Source organism: Ambystoma mexicanum, chromosome 2q (assembly GCF_040938575.1).
Source record: "Ambystoma mexicanum isolate Mex_15411 chromosome 2q, UKY_AmexF1_1, whole genome shotgun sequence".
NCBI classification, from domain to species: Eukaryota; Metazoa; Chordata; class Amphibia; order Caudata; family Ambystomatidae; genus Ambystoma; species Ambystoma mexicanum.
The window spans coordinates 651,300,162-651,319,274 of record NC_090924.1 but is presented as its reverse complement, the minus strand read 5'-3'; the positions used below and the strand labels follow the sequence as shown (position 1 = coordinate 651,319,274).

At 46.2% G+C, this 19,113-nt stretch overlaps 1 protein-coding gene across 2 annotated transcripts in view; it reads right to left on the bottom strand.

Annotated features, from left to right (window-relative positions):
* Positions 1-19,113, bottom strand: part of TVP23A (trans-golgi network vesicle protein 23 homolog A) — a 512,460-nt gene that overhangs the window by 210,111 nt on the left and 283,236 nt on the right. For both annotated transcript variants that reach the window (XM_069647835.1, XM_069647834.1), the window contains exon 5: positions 8,479-8,607. In XM_069647835.1, the coding sequence (XP_069503936.1) occupies positions 8,479-8,607 (129 nt within the window). The remainder of the gene's footprint in view (positions 1-8,478; positions 8,608-19,113) is intronic.

Below are 19,113 nucleotides of genomic sequence, written 5' to 3'. Positions count from 1 at the left end.
TCCCTTTGGTCACTAGCTATGGACCCCTACCCAATATTGTCAAACACACACACTGTTGTATCACTTTTTCCAGCACCAGGCACTTCCACTAGTCCACAAAATAATAAGGTGGAAATCATTGCACATAAAACAAATTCCGAGATGAGCAAAGGTGACTGGGATTTGCACTTATGGATTTTTAAGTGAGCAATCCTAACCACCAGAAACACAACTGTTGCAGTTCACGGGCCTCAGAATAACAGACCATATTTCTTCACAGAAAATGTAGTGAATACATGAAACCCTGCCAGTAGAAGTAGTAAAAACACAAACAGCAAAGGAATTCCAGGGAAACTGGCAAGACAGACTGCCATTTATTTTAAACTTTGTTTATTGGCATTTTCAAAGAAACAGTATAATTATTACAGTAAATCACAATATTAAAAGAAATTATACAATCACGTCTTGGTTACTGCTTCAGCCGGTCAGAAAGGCCAATAAAACTAATTAACTAAAGAACAAACAAACGTTCCATACAAATTCAGACTGTCTACTAGTCAGGTGTGGGGTGGTCCAATGGTTATGGGGTTGTGGTAAAGTTGGCGGTATTGTTTTTTACAAAAGGCGCATCACCCAGCAGTGTATTCCTGGGCCACATGGCTGTGCCTGCCTTGCAATTTATTTTAGAGCTTGTTTATTGGCATTTTCATAAGTGCGGAGTGGCAGATGCAGGAAGTAAATGATCAATTACATTTCTGTACGTACTTATTGTAAATCAGAAGACCCATGGAATGGTTAAGCCAAGCAACAAACAACATTTCGTATAAAGTCAGATTCATTTACTGAGTAGGTGTGTGGTGATTCACTGGTAGGAGGGTTTTGTCGAAGTACAATGACAGGCAATTTACAGGCGTGGTACCCTAGCAGAGTGTTCCTGGTATAGTAATCTCATATTTCGTTGTATGTCGATGTGGCATTGTTTGTTTCATGGTGGTTTATCGTCTGATGAATGGAACATAGCATCCACCAATGCTTTCCAGGCCTCTAATGTGACATCCTGTGTCGATGCTGATTTTGCCCAGGCCCACGTCTCTGCTTCGCTCCAGATTTTAAGGTTGTGTAGACAGCGTTTGTACTGGGGCCCTTTCGGCGATTTCCATAGCATAGTGATTTGCCTTTTGCCAGGTATACATGCCAAGTTCATAAATCTGACAGTATGTTTGTGTTTACTTTGTCTTGAATATGTTCCCAGCAGGCACGCCAGTGGGTTCTAGGAGTACTTAACAACTCCCGCCGCCCTACAAACCTGTTTGGTTTGGGACCAAAAGGTCTGTACTTTTCAGAAAATATATATAAAGTCTGCCTCCTGTTGGTGGAATCAAGGGCATCGGGATGAACCTTCAGTGTTAAATTTAGCTACCTTGTTGGGGGTCATGTACATGCAGTGTAGCACATTAATTTGGAACAGTGTGAACCTGGCATTCCGGTATACCTGTTTAGGGGAGTTAAGTGCTCGTTCCCACTGTGTCAGTGATAACAGGACCCTGGTCTGCCTCCCATTTTAATTTCAGTTTGGGGTTTCTGGCGCTAATTCCCTCTATTAGGAGACTGTGCAGTCTGGTCACTGGCCTCCAGCCATGCTCCAGTAAGTACATTAGGCCCAGAACTACTGTCTCCTCCGATTCCTCAGGCCACGTCTCCAATTTGCGTCTTGCTACACTCCTCACTCTCATGTACTGCAAGAATTGTCCCTTGCATATGTTCGACTGCTGTGACAGATTATCAATATCTCTGAACTGACCATCCTCATACATGTCCCCCCCATGTATAGACCACCCATTGTTCCAGAGTCTGGCAGTTCCCATTTGTGCTCTGTTTGTGCACACATCTATGATTATCGGAACATTTGGTGAGTATGGACTGTGTATTTTTAGGAGCTTCATTGCCAAATGCCATATCTGCCTGCCCAGTCTTACCAACATTGGGATTGTGCTTGCGCAGCCCACTGAAAGCCACAGGATTTCGCTGAGTCTGGCTGGGGATACTAGTTGCTGCAGCAGCTGCGATTCTGATGTGGGAGGTTTCGCCAGCCATTTTGCAACAAAACCTTGTTGGGGGGCGAGGTACTAAAGTTTGAGATTCGGTAACTGTAGCCCACCATCTTTGTAAGGTAGTTGCAACACGCTGAGGGCCAGTCTGTGGCGACCAGAGCCCCATACGAAGTCTCTGATTATCGAGTCCAGACAGAGAAAAAAGGCTGCTCCTATGTAGTGGTGGATATTTGTAAAGCCATAAAGAAATCTTGGGAGCACTATCATTTTAATAATGGCAATTCTGCCCATGGCGGCAGTCTGGACAAGAAGGAAATAGATTTCTCCAGACTCCCCAGTACCCGGAGCGTGTTGCAGTTGTGTGTTTATTTGGGTATGTGTGCAATCGAAATTCCTAGATATCTGAACGATTCAGTCTCCCAGGGGAGTCCCAACTCAGGCAGGGCAGCCGAGTACGCCTTGCGGAGGCCAGCTAGTGGGAAAATACAGGATTTCTGTCTAATGAATGAGATCCCGGATAGCTCAGCAAATCTAACAAGCACATCTAGGATAATGGGGAGGTTGTGTCGTGGTTCACAAAGGTAGAGTAAGGCATCGTCCGCGTAGAGCGATAAAGTGATTAGAGCTGCCCATCATTATGCCCGCTTCTAAGTATTCTTGGCATAGATATGCCGCTATGGGTTCCATAACCAGTATATATAGCATAGGCGAGAGTGGGCAGCCTTCACGGGGTACCACGTTGAATATTCCATATTCTGGATATCTGCTTGCCTGACTTTAGTCTAGCCATCAGGGAGGTGTACAGTAGTTTGACCCAATGGATAAATACCGGGCCCAGCCCAAAATTTCCCAATGATGTGAGCAGCCACTCCCAATAGACTGAGTCAAATGCCTTAGTGGCGTCTAGGGACGCCACCACATACTGTTCTTTGCGAGTGTGTGTCTGGTCAATGAAGTGTTGGAGTCTTCTGAGGTTCAGGGGTTTTCTGCCCCCAGGGACAAATCCCATCTGATCTGTGTGTACCAGTGTTGTGATAACTGTGCGGAGGAGTCTCGCTAATACTGTTGTAAGTATCTTTATGTCGCTATGAATCACACCTGCTGGTTTCCCAGGTTTGAGAATAGGTATTCCTAGGGTCTCCCTTATGCCAGGTGGGCGCGTGTCTGTGTCATAAGCCTCCGTAAAGACTTTCAGAAGTGTTGGGGTCAGAGTAGCGGTATAAAACTTATAAAATTCCGAGGGGAGCCCAGCTGTGCCCAGGGTCTTTCTGGTAGGCAAGGAAGCGATAGCTTTGTTCAATTCCTCAACAGAAATGGGTCAGTCCAGGGAAAGTCTCATTGACTGTCCAAGAGCTTAGGGAGCCATATCTGGGAGAACACTTCATCCAGGACCTTTTGGGGAACTGGATTATCGTGCTTGTACAATTGCGTATAGAAGGAAGCAAAGTCTTGTTAATAGTCAGCTGGGATCTCCAGGGGTCCAGCATTCATCAGAGCGACGTGGTCTGTAATCTGGGATGCTCCTGTTTGCAAAGCCATGCCAATAATCTCCCGGGCTTATCTCTCCCTGTATGTGCTCCGGCAATCTGGACGGTGTAGTCGAATTTAGTTTCGACCAGGCATTGCGCACCTAGATCGTGCCTCTATCAGTTCTTCTTCTGTGGACTGCTGGCCCAGGTGTTGGGTCTATAATGCTTTCATTTCCTCTTCTGTGGACTCCAAGGTCTTGCGTAGTACCCGGCGGTTGGCCCCAGCCCTAGCTATGACCTCGCCTCGGGTCACTACCTTCATAGCTTCCCAAATGGTGCCCCAACTGCACACGCTCCCACGCATTATTCTCGAGGAAGTTGATTAGGAAGTCTGATAGTGACCTTTTGAAAGCTACATCGGTTAGTGCCCCGATAGGTAGGTGCCATGTCGGGATAGGATGTCTAGGATACGCAAGGCCCCACTCAATCACCAAAGGGCAGTGGTCCGATATTGTGCGGCTCATGTATTCCATGCTAATGATCTCTGGAAGATGTACTGAGCCCACAAAGAAATAGTCTATTTGTTTGTGCACCTTATGAGGGGGAGAGTAGTAGGGGTAACCTCTGCTGTCTGGGTGTTTTTCCCACCAGACATCAACTAGGTCGAGGTCTGTTAGCATTGTGTTCAATGTGGTAGAGGCTGGGGAGGGGCTATTATTCAGACCGGATGATCTATCCAGTGCAGGGTTCCGTACACAGTTAAAATCTCCACCCCACAGAACAAGGCCATCGCTCCTTGCTGATACTAGTTTACATAAGGTGGGAGTGTGTGCTGGGATCTTGTGATTCGGAAAGTATGAGTTTACTATACAGACCTCCCTATGTTCAAGATACCCTCTGACAATCAGGTACCTCCCGTCCTTGTGTCTTTCTGTATCTAGTAATTGGAAGAGAAGTGTGCCGTCAATCCAGGTAAGCACTCCTATGGAGAACTTAGAATAGGTGGCACCATACCCCGTCCCTATCCAGCGGGACAGTAGTGCCTCCTGTCCCTCTGGGAGCAGGTGTGTCTCCTGGAGCAGTACTATGGATATCATTTTGCATTTTAGCTAGGATTTCACCCTGTTTCTGTGGAGGTAGGATCCAAGGCCTTGCACATTCCATGACATTCTTATGGCAGTGGACATTGCATTGTGTATTGGCTGGCCCTCTCATGGCCTGTACCTCTGTTCCCTAGAAGTAGTACAGCTGCCCTGTCTCCAATCGCCCTTTGCCAGTTTGAAGCGGAATCCGCTAGAGTCCCGGCGTCAACATGAATATTACAGATACTCCAGATCAACAATTTTAATGCCCGTCTCACCTGCCAGACGGGAACTCCCAAGTGACGTTTTGTATGGATAACATATAAGCAACAAAAACAAAACCAGAACTTAAACATAGTACACAACAACATCAGGTTGTTCAGGCAGTCTGGTACGTAAAAGGCATGGTCCAGCAATTGTGTACCAGGCGTAGGGCCCAGCAACGGGCTGGAGACCTTTAGTAACTTGGGGCGAGTGGTGAAGACCAACAGTGAGTAGCTGGGCTCTGCCCCCACCGGTGATATAAAACAGTGATTATGGCAGTGACATTCTCCTTACGCAGTTAGGGGAATCTGGTTAGCCCTGGGTAGTTCTAGTTAGTTCCCACCGAGGGATTAGGCGTTTCTCGTGGATTTGGTGACGATTGTTTGTCTTACATAGTTAGTGCTCATATCAAGACCGGAAGCCCAGATCCTGCAATTGTTGTGAGTAGCTTCTTTGCTAAAGGTCGCTCTTGCTAGACAGGTCGTTGTGGTCCATCCACCTGGCGGGCGCTTCTGGGCTCTATAAGAATTGTGCTTTCCGTTTCTAGAGGATTTTGAGTCTTGCAGGATACACAGAAGCATGTATTTGAGGTTGAGCTGCCTCAGTCTTGCTTTTATAGGTATGAATGAGTTCCTGGCCCTTTGAACTGTTGGCGTGTTGTCCGGGTAGATAGTGATCTTCGAGTTACCCAGTATTATCTTGCCCCCTTGTATAGAGTGCTGTAGGATGACTTCCCCGTCTCTGAAGTTAAGCATTCTGGCAATCATTGGTCGTGGGTCTGGCTCAGGCTTTTTTGGAGCACTCGGTGGACCTTTTCAACAGCAAACCCTTGTGAGAGCTTGCCTGGTTCAATCTCCTGGAGTAGTAGGTTCTCAACATACGAGGTGGGGTCTGGCCCTTCAGTTCCCTCCGGTATACCAAGCACCCGCACGTCGTTTCTACACAACCTGCCTTCAGCGTCCTCCGCACACATTTCCAGGATGATGTTTTGTTTCTCAAGTTCCTTGACCCTCTTGTCTATGTCCTTCGTAGAGTCTGTTGTCTCTTGCAGGAACACTTCTGCGGTCGTGTCCATCTCGGCTAGCTGTCCGACGTCTTGTCGGAGGAGCTGTATGTCAATTTTAACCTAGTTTTCTTGTGGGTCCTGCGGGATCGCAGAGGGCGTTTGTTGATTCAGGTTCTCAGCCTGTGCAGCGTTGCAATGTTTCGCTTGTACCATAAAGGATTGCATTGTCATAGACTTATTCTTGTTTTTGGTGGGTGACATGTTGTGACGTCGTTTGGCGGGCAACATTGATTATGCTGTGTCTTGTCGTCTAGCCGGGGGCCCAGCTGTGTTTGCAGGGTATCTCCTGGGGAAGCCCAGCTAGACTCCTCTGCAGAGGCGTAGTCTGAGGCGCAGCAATCTGCTAGCAGCTAAACTATCAGGTGGGCACGTCACCAGGGCACAAGTAATAGGGTTTCTCAGGGTAGTGCCGGTCTGCCAGAAGTTCAGCAAGTTGCGTGAGTGTTGTTGGCCCTAAAGCAGGCCACGTAGGATCTCGTTACTGAGCATGTGGGCATTTTGTACTCAATGATTCAATTATCTGGTCTCTCTATTGATGCCTGATCTGCTGGCAGTTTGGTTTACGGAGTCCACACCACCAGTTCTCCTAAGTGGGCTTATGGTCACGGTACCCCGTTTATGCTCCTTTATCCTCAGCAATCGAAGGGTGGAATGGCCCAGCTCTGCGGGCGCAGTGATGGAAGGAACGAAGGAAGGAGGTGGGCGGAAGTGAACCAGCCTAGGTAATTCTCACCCAGTTGCGGGTCTTGTTCCGTGGCGGTCTAGGATTCTATTGGGGCCACGTGAGTTTGTGGGGTAGTGCGGCGGCAGGCAGCAGCCACCTCGAGGCGCAGGGTTGCAGGACCGTAGCCAGGCTCTGGAGCAAGTTGCTCAGTGCAGTTTCCACAGTTTGGGTTGTTGCCGCAGTGGCAGACTGTGCACAGTAGTTAGACAGGGAGGGGAGTGAAGCAAGATGGAGGGTGAAATCCTTTGTGTCTGCCCAGCCCAGCTGTAGGGAGCGTTGCACAGAATGTAATGTTTAACAGGGCCGGACGTGGTCATGTGCCGGCAGAGGCCCTGGGGTGTGAAGACCGTCATTCTCACTTACCGCAGTGAGGAATAGTTGGATCGGAGCCAGGCAGCAGGAGCAATGTCCCATCGGCGTCTGTAGTAGCAGGGCTGTCGGGAGCTGCAGGCACTGCCTCTTGCAAAAGAGGCTGGGTGATGTTGCACGCTTCACGGCAGGTCCTGGTAGTGCGGTTTCGGATCACGGGCCGTTTCCTCGTTGCTCGCGGGGGCCAGAGACGGATCGCATTAGCATAGCTCTCAACTCACCCGCTTTTGGCGGGTGTCGCCCGCCTTGCAAAGGGCTGACTCACCAGCCAAGGCTCCTGCACGCCCATTCATTCCAATGGGCGTCTCACCCGCCAAAAACAAAATTGGGTGATTTCACCCGCCTTTGCGAGACAAATGGTTGAGAGCTATGCATTAGCGTTGCCTGAGGGACAGTCAGTGTACATTGCGTTGATGTTTGCCAGCAGACCACAGGGTGGGCCACACTTCGTGGGCAGTCGCAGTCACAATGCCAGCAGCTTCACTGTTAGTGCCTGTCCCATCGCCGAAGTCGCCATATTGGTGCGCAGGCGGACTCCTGCAATTGCTTGTTGTATGCCTTTACGCGGCCCCGATTTTCTCCCGGCATGGACTCAGCAGTTAGGCACCACTTCCCCCTCTGCTTAGGGGTACGTTTCTGAAATGGGTTAAAGTGTCTTAACTACCGTTGCGAGGATCAACACAGGATCTCGGCGGGAGCTCCACGCAGCTAGGTCCTAACACACTGGTTCAGGCCACGTACCCCACCAGCAGGAGAGACTGCAATAAAACCCTAGTGGGAGGATAACCACTGCTCTCCTTATTGCATCTTAAGTTCCTGCTATATCAGAAAGGAACACACATTTAAAATGAAAGTATCAATTCCAAATCAGAGCAAAATGACAGAATTAAAAAAATAAAAGTGAGGCGTGGTCGGAAATAAATACACAAATTACGAGCTCTTATTGGAAATGCCATGGTTGGATATGCAGTACAAAAAAGCATTGCAGCCTTTCACAAGTAAGTCCCTTTTTAGGCAGGGAGGGGGCACTAACTCAGACTAGTGAGATGGTGAGAAGAAGCACCGGCAATACCAAGGTTAGAGAATGTACTACAACACTGCTTCAAACTAAAATCATTTGTTGCAACAGTTATTCTTGCCAATGTGGAACTTGGGTAAATTCATATAATGTCACATATTTAAAGTTGGCACCCCAACATGGATCAAGGCTACAACCATGAAAATGCCAAGACATCTTTTTCCATCGGCTAAATCTATCAAATTAAATCCAATACAAATTTGACATTCAATGTATCAAGGTTTTATTTATTGGATTAGAGAGTCTAGCATTTTGAGGGTACCATTCAGACCGTCATTAAAAATAAAATTGAAAAAACAATGTGATACCTTACCATCCATTCCAGTTTCATATAGAATAAGTGTCTGTACAAGAACAACAAATATAAATTGAATTAAAAGAAAAGTGATGCCTTACCAGCCATTTCAGTTTCAGAGAGAATAAGGTGCTGAACAAGAAGACCGTCCAGATCATTGGACAGATAATCAGGCCCAACCAAAAGATTCGAGCTTCAGTCTCCGTTGATGATGAAATGGTTGGGGATGCCTGAAATACAGATGTTCTTCACTTAATATGTGGTACAAAAATGTAATGTTATAAGCACTGGAAACACTGAAAAGTCAAAATATGCTTTAAAGTCCTAACGCGTCTATTAAAAAGTAAAACAGCTCTCTCTGTTGGTTGTGAAGGATCCCTGAATGTCGTCACTTCTCCCCCAGGGGAAGCTTCTTCCCATGAGGCCAGGGAGTTGAGGCAGATATCTGAAAGTCCCCCTGGGGGTGGTACTCAGCAGGTGGATCTCATGGGAAGGGAAGCTCCCTAAGGGATTAGTGACGACCTGTGAGAACATGGTATACCCATAGCCCACCTAACCCTAAAACACCTTCCTACCCCCTCCCACCAACACTTTCACTTGTGTTCTATATGATTTTGCCATACCAGCAATATAGGAAGCACTGTGACGAGGAAGAGTGTAGACTCCTCAGGGACATGTATCACTTAAGTACTGAGATCAGGGAGAGACCAACTGACACCCTGGAAGACCTCAAGATCAGAATTGGGATTTAGCGTAAGTGCAGAAACATAGAGAGCACTTACGAGAATGTGAATGAACACTCTAGTTTCTCTCGATACCTGATTGGGCAGAGCTCATTCAAAACCGTAGATTGAAACCAGGAAGGGAAGAGAAGCCCTCCCTGGAGGAACCGCGAGACGGGAAGCAGACCAGAGCGAAGACCAGAGGAAGTTGTTGCTGGGGACGCTACCCTGCAGGCAGAGCTGTCTTTAGCCGGTCCGCCATGGAGAGACCGACCAGAGGCGTGGAAAACGAGGCGTCCAGCCACAAGAAGCAGCTGGAACACGCGGTCGACAGGAGACCAGCAGCCCGCGAGGAACCGAAAACTGCAGAGCCACCGCAGCACACACGAAATCAATAGGGGCCGCGAGAGGCCCGAAAAGAACACAGCGGAGAGCCTGGAACCAACTGAAGAACACCAGCAAGCCTCTTTCAGGTACGTGAGATGCTGGGATGGTTGGTGGGCCTTCAGAAGGACTAACGTGTCAGAACACGGGTCAGCGACCCGCGCCCTTTTATGAAGATTAACAGCAGTCATCTTCATAGTCACAGTACCTGACAGGATAGTGAACCAGGTCTGCAGTACCAAAAGGGGAGAATCCCATGGGTCTGGGACCTGCACCCTTTTATGAAGATCAATACCAATCATCTTCATAGTCACAGTACCTGGCAGGATAGTGAACCAGGACTATTGCACAAAGAGGAATACACAGGTCTGTTACTCGCACACAAAATGAGAGCTTATGTGAACGTTTGAAGTGCTATGTAAGCCAGGGGAAAAGGAGTCATCCCCCTGCTAAGGTTAAACTGTGAATGTAAAATTGGCAAAGAAGCCAGGGGAAGGGAGGCATTCCTGCTGGCAGTGTGCACTGCATATTAAAGTATAAGAAGGGCCTGGGGGAAGAGAGTCATTCCGCCCAACCTTTGTGGACTGAGAAGCCAACAAACCGCAGAAGGAAGCAATATCGGCTGGAGTTTTTTCCAAAGATTGTGTATGATATGAAAGGTTATTTATAACGTGCTTAATTCCCAGAGGTTTCTAAGCGCGGACCCGGGGATCGAACCTGTGTTGCTCCGTCTCGTCTTACTTCCAAGGCAAGCGCGTTGCTCCTGAGCTATCCTCCCGAGAGCCAATAAGAAGGAATGCCCAGGGAAGGAAGTCATTCCCCTGGCACTGTGAGAACATTAAGAATAAAATACCTGGAGAAGGGAGGAATTCTTCAGGAACCCAGTAGTGAAGCAAAACTATGGTGAATAAGGAATAACGTTTTGAGTTTTAACTTTTTCTTTTGAATTGGTTCTGAAACCTTACAACACCACAAACTGGAACTTTGTTTATTTTCCTCAGAAAGGAACTGAGACATGGAGAAGGGAGTCGTTCCCACAGGTGAAATTCCCCCCTGCAATTGGAACTGTGACTCATTCTCCCAAAGCAGGGAGTCATTCTTCTGGACCAAGAAGATACACTACCATTTTCTTATTAGTTGCAAGTGTGAGGATAGAAATAGACATTTTGACACAATGGTGAACTCTTTTTATTTACTTAGACATTCTGACTGATTCCTTAGTTCCTTAGTAGAGGCAGGGAAACCCCTTTTAGAGTTCGGGATTGATAGGTTTCCTCTTTATTTTTGCCTGAATAAACTGCTTTGCCCATCACCATGCCACCATTGTTTCAGACTTTAACTTCTGCACCCTTACATGGTATACTGACTAAAGGTATTCAAACAGACCACCAGGAAATTATACATGTAAATGTACGGTAGAAAGTAGCCATTAAAAGACCTATATACTGTAAGTTACTGAGGACTTCCACAACCAAAGTATCATCCTTATTTTACATAAGCACAGCCCAAGCATTCCCCCACTTCAATGCTTGGTCTCTTCCTCCCATGACACAAAGGTTCTTAGTGCAGACATGTAGGGAAAAAAAGGAATCCATACTGTGACAATAAAACATAAAATGTAAGCTGTAATTTGGGACAACCACACATTAGCAAGCAGTTAAATAAACCAAATCGGGACTTTCCTTCAAGAGCCATCTTCAACTCTTGCCTACTTCACTTAATTGGCATTTCTGTAGTTCATATTGCCACCGGCATCTCCCTTTGAGCACCATTCCCATTACTGTTCCTTCTCATCCCCAAGCACGGATCGCTCGGGGAATACCACAGCTCAGGACAATCATGTGCATCAACCTGTACGGCTGATAGAAAACCAATACAAAACCTACTTTCCTTGCTTTCCTGCAAGAAATCACTTCTTACTTTTGACCAACCACATGTCCACCTATTATACTGGCCTCATTTCCTCCATCCACTCTCTTCCATGCAAGCCATCGATGACCATCAGTTGCCCCCCTTTGTCCACCCTCCTCGATTTTGCTGTTTCTCATCCTGACCATTTTGCCAACTACTTCTCTCAACCACCGTAATCCTCTCCTAAATATCAGACTTCCCACCAACCACCCTGGCTGTGCTGGCAGCTTGCCTGCTGACTACCAACCCTTTCTATGCTCATACTGACACCTTCCCACCACAATCAAGGCGGTGCAACCTTACCTCCATCTCCACACCTCGCCCCCTCCCCCGAAAATGATTAATCCCCTTTACAACGCTCAAGGGTGTCAGGGGTTGCGTGGGTGTCCCCCGCTGTCGTAAGGCTGAGAGTGGGCCATCGGCACAGGCTACGCCAATGCAGCCTTTGTCAGAAAACACATCTGCGCACCTCAGGCCCTGATCTTCAGTCTCTGGTGCTGTTCCACAGGAATCTTAGGAAACAATTTTCTCCTGAAGAGGTGGAGGGTTCCCAATACTTGAGCAATGAAAGCTGTACCCAAACCCAAAGATTTAGAAATATCTTTGACTGATTAAGAAGACGCCAAGTTTTGCTTCTCTTTTTGTATAGGTTCAACATAAAGCACATAACAGGTTCCAGAAAAATGTCCACTGTATGATCAAACTGAGGAATCGAGGTTGCAATTGCAGAGCAATTAAAGGGCTGCCAATGGCCTAGACAACTCCACAGATTCTGAAATCGGCATTGCCCCTGGTGAAGCTATGGGACCAGATTTTAGCTCCTTCAGAGCTGTATCAAGGGCATTGATAACTCAAATGTTCCCTCTGAAGAGATAAGAATTAACACAATGAAAGAAAACCTGGAGTCACAAGTCCCCAAGGTGCCACTGCTGGCTTTCTGTGAGGTCCTCACAGTTAAGTTGACTCCAATGTGGAGTAGGCCCACTTATATGCCTTGTGTGAACAGATGCCTATCCCAATAAACACAGGGCTGGACCTTGTGACTCGATATGCTGACAGTCCACCCAAAAGCTTGGTGGTCCACGCTGTAAACACAGGTTCTAGATTTACGGCTTTCAACCACATCCCGGATATCAAATCTATCTAAAAAGCTGCTCTTGCTGGGCAGACACATTTTTGCTGCAGGGCGCCTAACCCTCCACATTTTAAATGCCTCTTGTACCCTTTCCCAATCCACATAGGATCTTTGGGGGGCAGCCGACACGACAGGAAAACAGCTCCACCCTGAGCTGCAGACTTCCTCTCAACAACTTGTATGAGATCAAAAAGAAAGTGCTAAACACCTTCAGACCGTTCTGGAAACAAAACACTGTAGGATATAACATGAGAAATGAGTGCAGCACCATTTATGGGTGAGGACAGGAACCCTGCAGCCGATTTCCAGGTCAAATTTCTGCATATCATGTTAGAGGGCACAGAACCTTTTGGGACCAAAGCAGGCAAGAGCCTGAAAAAAATAAAAGGTCTCTCGCCAAATTAAGCTGACAGCCCTGAAGAATAGCCCTTAAACCAATAAATTGCTTTACTTCTGCTCAAGGGAGCAGTAGAGCTTTTTCCATAAGCAGTCAGTAAAAGTGAATATTCCTATCGGAGGGCTCAGAACCATTTTAGGCTAGGGACTCCACAAGAAGCTTCCATGAAAGGACTGATTCTAAATGGTTACTGGTGCAAAACCTCAGGGCTTTTGAGTTGCATAATTACATGGTGTCTTTAGATCTGCAGGGATTTTACTTTCACATCGCAATCCACCCCAAACTTATATCTATGTTTGTGGAAGGAAGCACTCACTACCAGTCCGCAGTGCAACCATTTGGCCTCACTTTGGCCAGAGAGTATTGTCACACAACCTGCCACTGGAAATTATACATTTGCACGTTAAATGTATTAAGCTTCCCCAAACAAAAGTCAGGATAAGGGGGAATTCAAGGGGTGAAAGACAACTTAAAGTGGACTGCTTCTCCATTAGGAATTATAGGGCATCTCTCGCCAGCCCACTTTGCAGTCACAGGGTTGTAGCAGACACTCTGTATAAGCCTAACTTTACTTTTACTTAATTAGATTTTTACCACGCAACCATATACCCTTAGGCTTGAGGGCGCACGTAAAAACAGACTAACGAACAAACATAGAAAACATGAGCCTAGGTAATAGGAGAGAAAAACAGAGAGAGCGACCTACAAGGGAGATTGGGCAACAGGGTTTTCAATTTTTTCCTGAATATCTCAGTGAACTTCAGTGCTCTGAGGTCCAGAGGCATGGCATTCCATGCCCTTGGGGCCGCATTCTGAAACAACCCCTTCAAGGCTTTACTGGAGGTGCGTCTAGAAATGACTAACAGGTCAGCATTATTTGATCTGAGAAGTCTCACATTTGGTTTTTCTTTAAGAAGATCTTGTAAATAGGAAGGCATCTTTCCCATACAGCATTTATTTGTTATGCGTAGAAGAGGATACAATATTCTCAAATCTACTGGGAGCCAATGCAGACTACATCTGGCCTCCGAAAAATGGTCTCTCCTTGAAAGACCAGTAACCACACGAAAGTACCGCTCTATTCTGTATTACCTGCAGCCGATTGCAGTCTGATTTTGTAATGCCATGCAACAAACTGCAACAGTAATCAATTTTAGCGCCCACTATGTCCCTTGCGATGGTCTCAGCTTTGAGTATGTTGACCGCTGCAATACAGCACTCTTTTTCTATGGACTTTGTTCCAGATACTCTTAAACATGCAGTGGTTTTGCCACTACTTAAAAAAGCTCATCTGGATCCTCGCCTCGAGTTTCGGCCAATTCTAGGCCCATTGCTTTGTTGCCTGCTATTATGAAGTTGATGGAGGTGGTGATTACGCTTCAAATCGAGTTTTCTGGAAGCCAATAACTGTCTTCATTCGTATCAGTCAGGCTTCCACCCCAAGATGGGGAAGGAGTCCGTAAGGATATCGTTGCTGGATGATCTTGCGCTGTTACAGGTCCATCGAGAGACCAGAGTTCTTATTCTCCTGGATCACTCTGCAGCCTTTGACACAGTGGACCACCACACTCTGTTGGCCAGTGAAGGCAAGCGTCCCCAACCAGCACGATCCTCCCCGCAATGAAAGACAATGAAGGACTCTCCCAATTCGGGAATAAAGCCAAGACAGAGTGCGGGTGAGCTTAAACGGGAGTTTATCAATCAGAAAAGGGCATGCAAAGAACTCTGCAAACTCCGAGAGCGCTCTGTCTGACAATAGCAAAGACAGGCGTATATATTTACAAAAAACGTCATAAGAACCTACATACTATAGGGGGCACAAGTTCGATGGGATTGGGTGGCGATGACTAACTATAGGTGCTGCTGCGATGTGGTTGGCTTTGGCTGGAAGACGTCACTGGTCAGCCTCGTGGGTCGGGCTGGGCCTGGCAGGTTGGCTGAGTTCATCCGGGCGGTGTTGTTGTGCCATCGCGGCCAGTGTCAGAGATGAATGTCTTTTCCTGACTTATTTGCCCTAGGCAATGCACACCGCAGTCATTACAATATTATCTGCTTTAGTAAATCTTCCAATAGGTTATTCTACAGGTTAATGCAACACAGGAGGAATGCACCTTGTGAGGGGTCTGATGGTCATTCGTCAGGGCATGGTTACCAGTGTCCTGTTGACCGGAGCCATAGGTTGAGGGGCTAAGCTTCAGGGCATGGGACGGGCGGTACATGCCTCCCTGTCTTGTTAGATGTGGTTATAAATGTGCTGCTGTGTGTTGCCACAGTATTGGGTGTCCTGATTGCACAGGGCCATAAGTCTAAGATTATCCGGTGGGTTGTGGGGTTTACGAGGGGCTGCCTTTGGGAGTGTGTGTTCAGGCAGAGGTTTACTGCTGTGCTGTAAATTATGCAGGTGGCGGGCCGTGGCCTTGGGTGCTGCAGAGGGGGCTACACATCTTTGAAGCGGCTCCAGTCTGGTTGGGGGAGGTGGAGCAGCGCTGCGCGGGCCTCTGTTCTCATGTTTGGCAGTCTTCGCAGGGTGGGAGGGGGAATGGCCTTGCACATATTCACAAAGGTATCTTCCTCGTGTGTTGCCGGCTTTTAGTGGTGAAAACATCACTATCATTTGAACACTTTATAATATTTGTTTGAATCACTTGAAAACATACATTTCACTTTGCTGGATGTGTCTCGATTATATCCGGTCTGAGCACCTTATTCGTACACTATGTTTTAACAATTACAGTATTTAGTTATATGCATATACATTTGCAGTAAGTGAGGTAGTAGTGAGGTTGGTGGAGTACATAGAAAATGACCCGCCACCGTACGTGACGGTGGTGGCACATAAGGGGCTTAGATATACACGCATGACAAGTGCATTCTCGCGCATCCTTCACATGAGCCCTCTGCAGGGTTACATTCGTCTTCTTGTGTACTCTAGCAGCATTAGTTCAGTTATGGCGCGGGACCGCGTGGTGTACGGTTTTCAATGATACATATAGAGAATAATTCCCCGGAATGCTTTTATCATTTTCACACCCCTGCAGGGGTGCGTGTCCTTCATTGCTGGTGTCATGTAAACATGCGTTTCTTACAATAATTACACAATTTTACAGGTTTCTTTAGTAGAAGTAGTTTTATGGAAAGGATACATGTATTCAAAGTAGTTTTTGACATTCGCATTTGGGTATTTTTCTACTTTCATCGGATGACCATTCTACAGATCTCCCCATCACCCAGGCCTCGCTGACCGGGTCACGCTGGGAGCAGTGATACACTGTGGACGGTGAAATGTTACAGTGTTAGTATCTTATGCTAGCTCATGTCCGTCTTGTTCGTGGGAATGGGCTCACAGCGGATCTGCCAGGGTGCTGCGGCGACAGGGATAATTGAAACTCTCCGAGGGTGGGGGCCGCGCTACAGTGCGCTGAGCTCACACCATCTTTGATAGACAAAATGGTTTCTGGGCCTAGCTAAATTCAATACGTGTGGGCAATGTCTTCAGCAGGTGAACCCTCCACCACCTGGGCCCGGGTGGTGTGAGGGGACGCCCAATGAGCCATGGCCCTCACTTGGGGAGGGGATGTAGGCAAGGAGGGTCTTTTGGACCACTCCTCCCCTACACCAGGCTGGAGCAGGTGGGTGTCACAGGATCCATACTAGCCTGGTTCAAGTCTTTCTTGGAGGGTCGCTCGCAGACTGTCTCTTTCCAGGGATGTTTTTCTTCTCATGTTAAGCTGTTTTCTGGAATCCCTCAAGGGTCGGCCTTATCTCCTCTGTTATTTAATCTGTACGTTCGGATGTTGGCCAGCCTCATTTCTGACTGCGGTGTGCTCTTCTATTCCTATGCAGATGACACACAGTTGATCTTCTGGCTGGACTCACCTCAATCCGCGCCCCCCAGCCAGCTCTGTGACTGCCTGGAGACAGTGGGGTCCTAGATGGTGGCCAATTGGCTCCAACTAAATGGAAATAAAACTGAGGTACTAGTGGTTGGGCCTAAGGATAGGGATCACCTTTGGAATGCGCAATACTGGCCAGCCTCCCTTGGCCCCTGTCCGGTACCCTGCGTCTGTCAAGAGTCTGGGCGTGAAACTTTTACTTGATGGCTCATGTGAAGCCCAGATCTCTGCCATATGTGGGGCTGGCTTTGGAAAATTGAAAGCAAGTTCTTCAGAATGCAGCGGCCCGGCTTGCTCTGCAAGCTCCTCGACTGACTCCTTCCGTTGCTCTTCTTTGCCGGCTTCATTGGTTGCCGGTGGGAGCACTGATCGAGTTTAAGATTCTGTGTATCATGCATCAAGCTCTTGATAATGTGGAGCATCATTATTTGAGAAAGAAATTGGTAAGGTACTATACTGCTAGAAGCCTTTGGTCGGAAACACAAGTGCTGCTGGAAATCCCAAAATGTCCTTGTAAGCGGCTAGGTGGGCGATCCTTTTTTTTCGGTTTTGGCCCCCAGTCTATGGCATGCCCTGCCATTGCATTTGAGAGTTCAGACCGAATACCTTCCCTTTAGGAAGTTATTAAAGACTCATCTATTTGGTTTCCTCTCTGCTCCTTAAGCGTGTGGTCTCAATTTTGTAAAATTACTCTACCTCAGCGCCGTGATGCTTTCTGGCCATAATTCGTGCTTTACAAATCCTAAATATTAATATATAAATATAGGTGGGCTAAGAGTTTGATATAATATGCTGAGGAGGAGACCAGACTGTCGACATTCGCATTCATGGTCAGGTGCTGGTCAAAGACAGCACCAAGCGTCTTAACCTTTTTTTTTTTTTTTTTTTTTTTTATTCTTTTATTTTGGTTGGTTAAAATTAAATAACCTTTCAAAACAAACATTTACATAAGCAGATCAATACATATATAACTATATAATTTCCTTTCACATTATACATTAATTTAATTAATCACAGGCAATCAGAGATGAAACAGAGTTACAAAAAATCTCCACTAGAGGGATATACTTGCATAGATGTACATCAATATTACCTGCAGTAAGATTTAATTAATTAATTTATAAAATCTCAAAAAGCCATAAATAAAGCACTCCAGAATAGGTAGCTGTTAATTCTCATTATTATATCGAGTCATCATACAAGGGCGGTCAACTGATTGCATTGCCGATTCCAAAAACTGCATTGTGGCTATTCTTATTGAGATTTTAGATGTTGCAAATAATTCGCACCATAATTCATTATCAGAGCGAACTATATAATGTAAGTGTGTTAGTTTTTGTAAGATTGTTTCTCTTTGTTTCTTTAATGAGACACAGACAATTAATAAGTGTTTAAGAGTCTCTTCCATTCCGACAATTTTACAGAATCGACAATACGCAACTTCTGGTTTTATTATACCTCTCCTTAATAAAATCTGATTCGTTGGCCATAGATTCATACGAAATCTTAAAATTTGAGTTCGAAGTTTAAATGAAGGACATTTCAAAAGATAGTCAGCTGCTTGTCGAAATTTTTTATGACCAAATAGAGTTCTGTCGAAGTCTTTTAGTCCTAGACATTTTTGTTGTGTGTATTGCCAATCATATTTGTGCAGCTTTAATTTGGCCCTGTTCGGATTATTTAACAGTAAGTCTATTGAGATGTTTGCCATATTCAGATCATCAAAAACTGCGGTTCTCCACTTTTTCGGAAATAGATGTTCAGAGCGAAGTAAGTAATCCGCCAATGTCGCTAGCACATTTTTTGCCGACAGACCCAAAAGACATTTCCGAAGGAGACTGCATCTTTTCCATACTACTTGTATGTGAAGCGAGAGATTACCTAATTCAAACCGTAACAGCACATTAGGGGTAGAATTAGGGAGATTAAGTACTTTCTTCCAGAATTGAGCTTCAATTCTGTCCCAGTATGATCGGTTTTGGGGAATCCAAGTTTCAGCCCCATAGGCAATTACAGGAATTACCTTTTGTGAATAGAATGTTATAACATGGCTACATGAGAATTTGCCAAACTTGGCTAAAAGTATTTTAGCCTGTGAAGTCAATGAAAAAAGCTTCCCAGATATACTGTTTTGCTGGGGCTTATTCAAGCCTGAGTTGCTAAACATGATGCCAAGATATTTATATTCATTTATTAGAGTTAATTTCTGCTCTTGTAATAGCCATTCATTATGTTTCCAATGTTTCAAGTTGGTATTTTTCAATTCCATTACTTGGGTTTTTTCCAAATTAAGT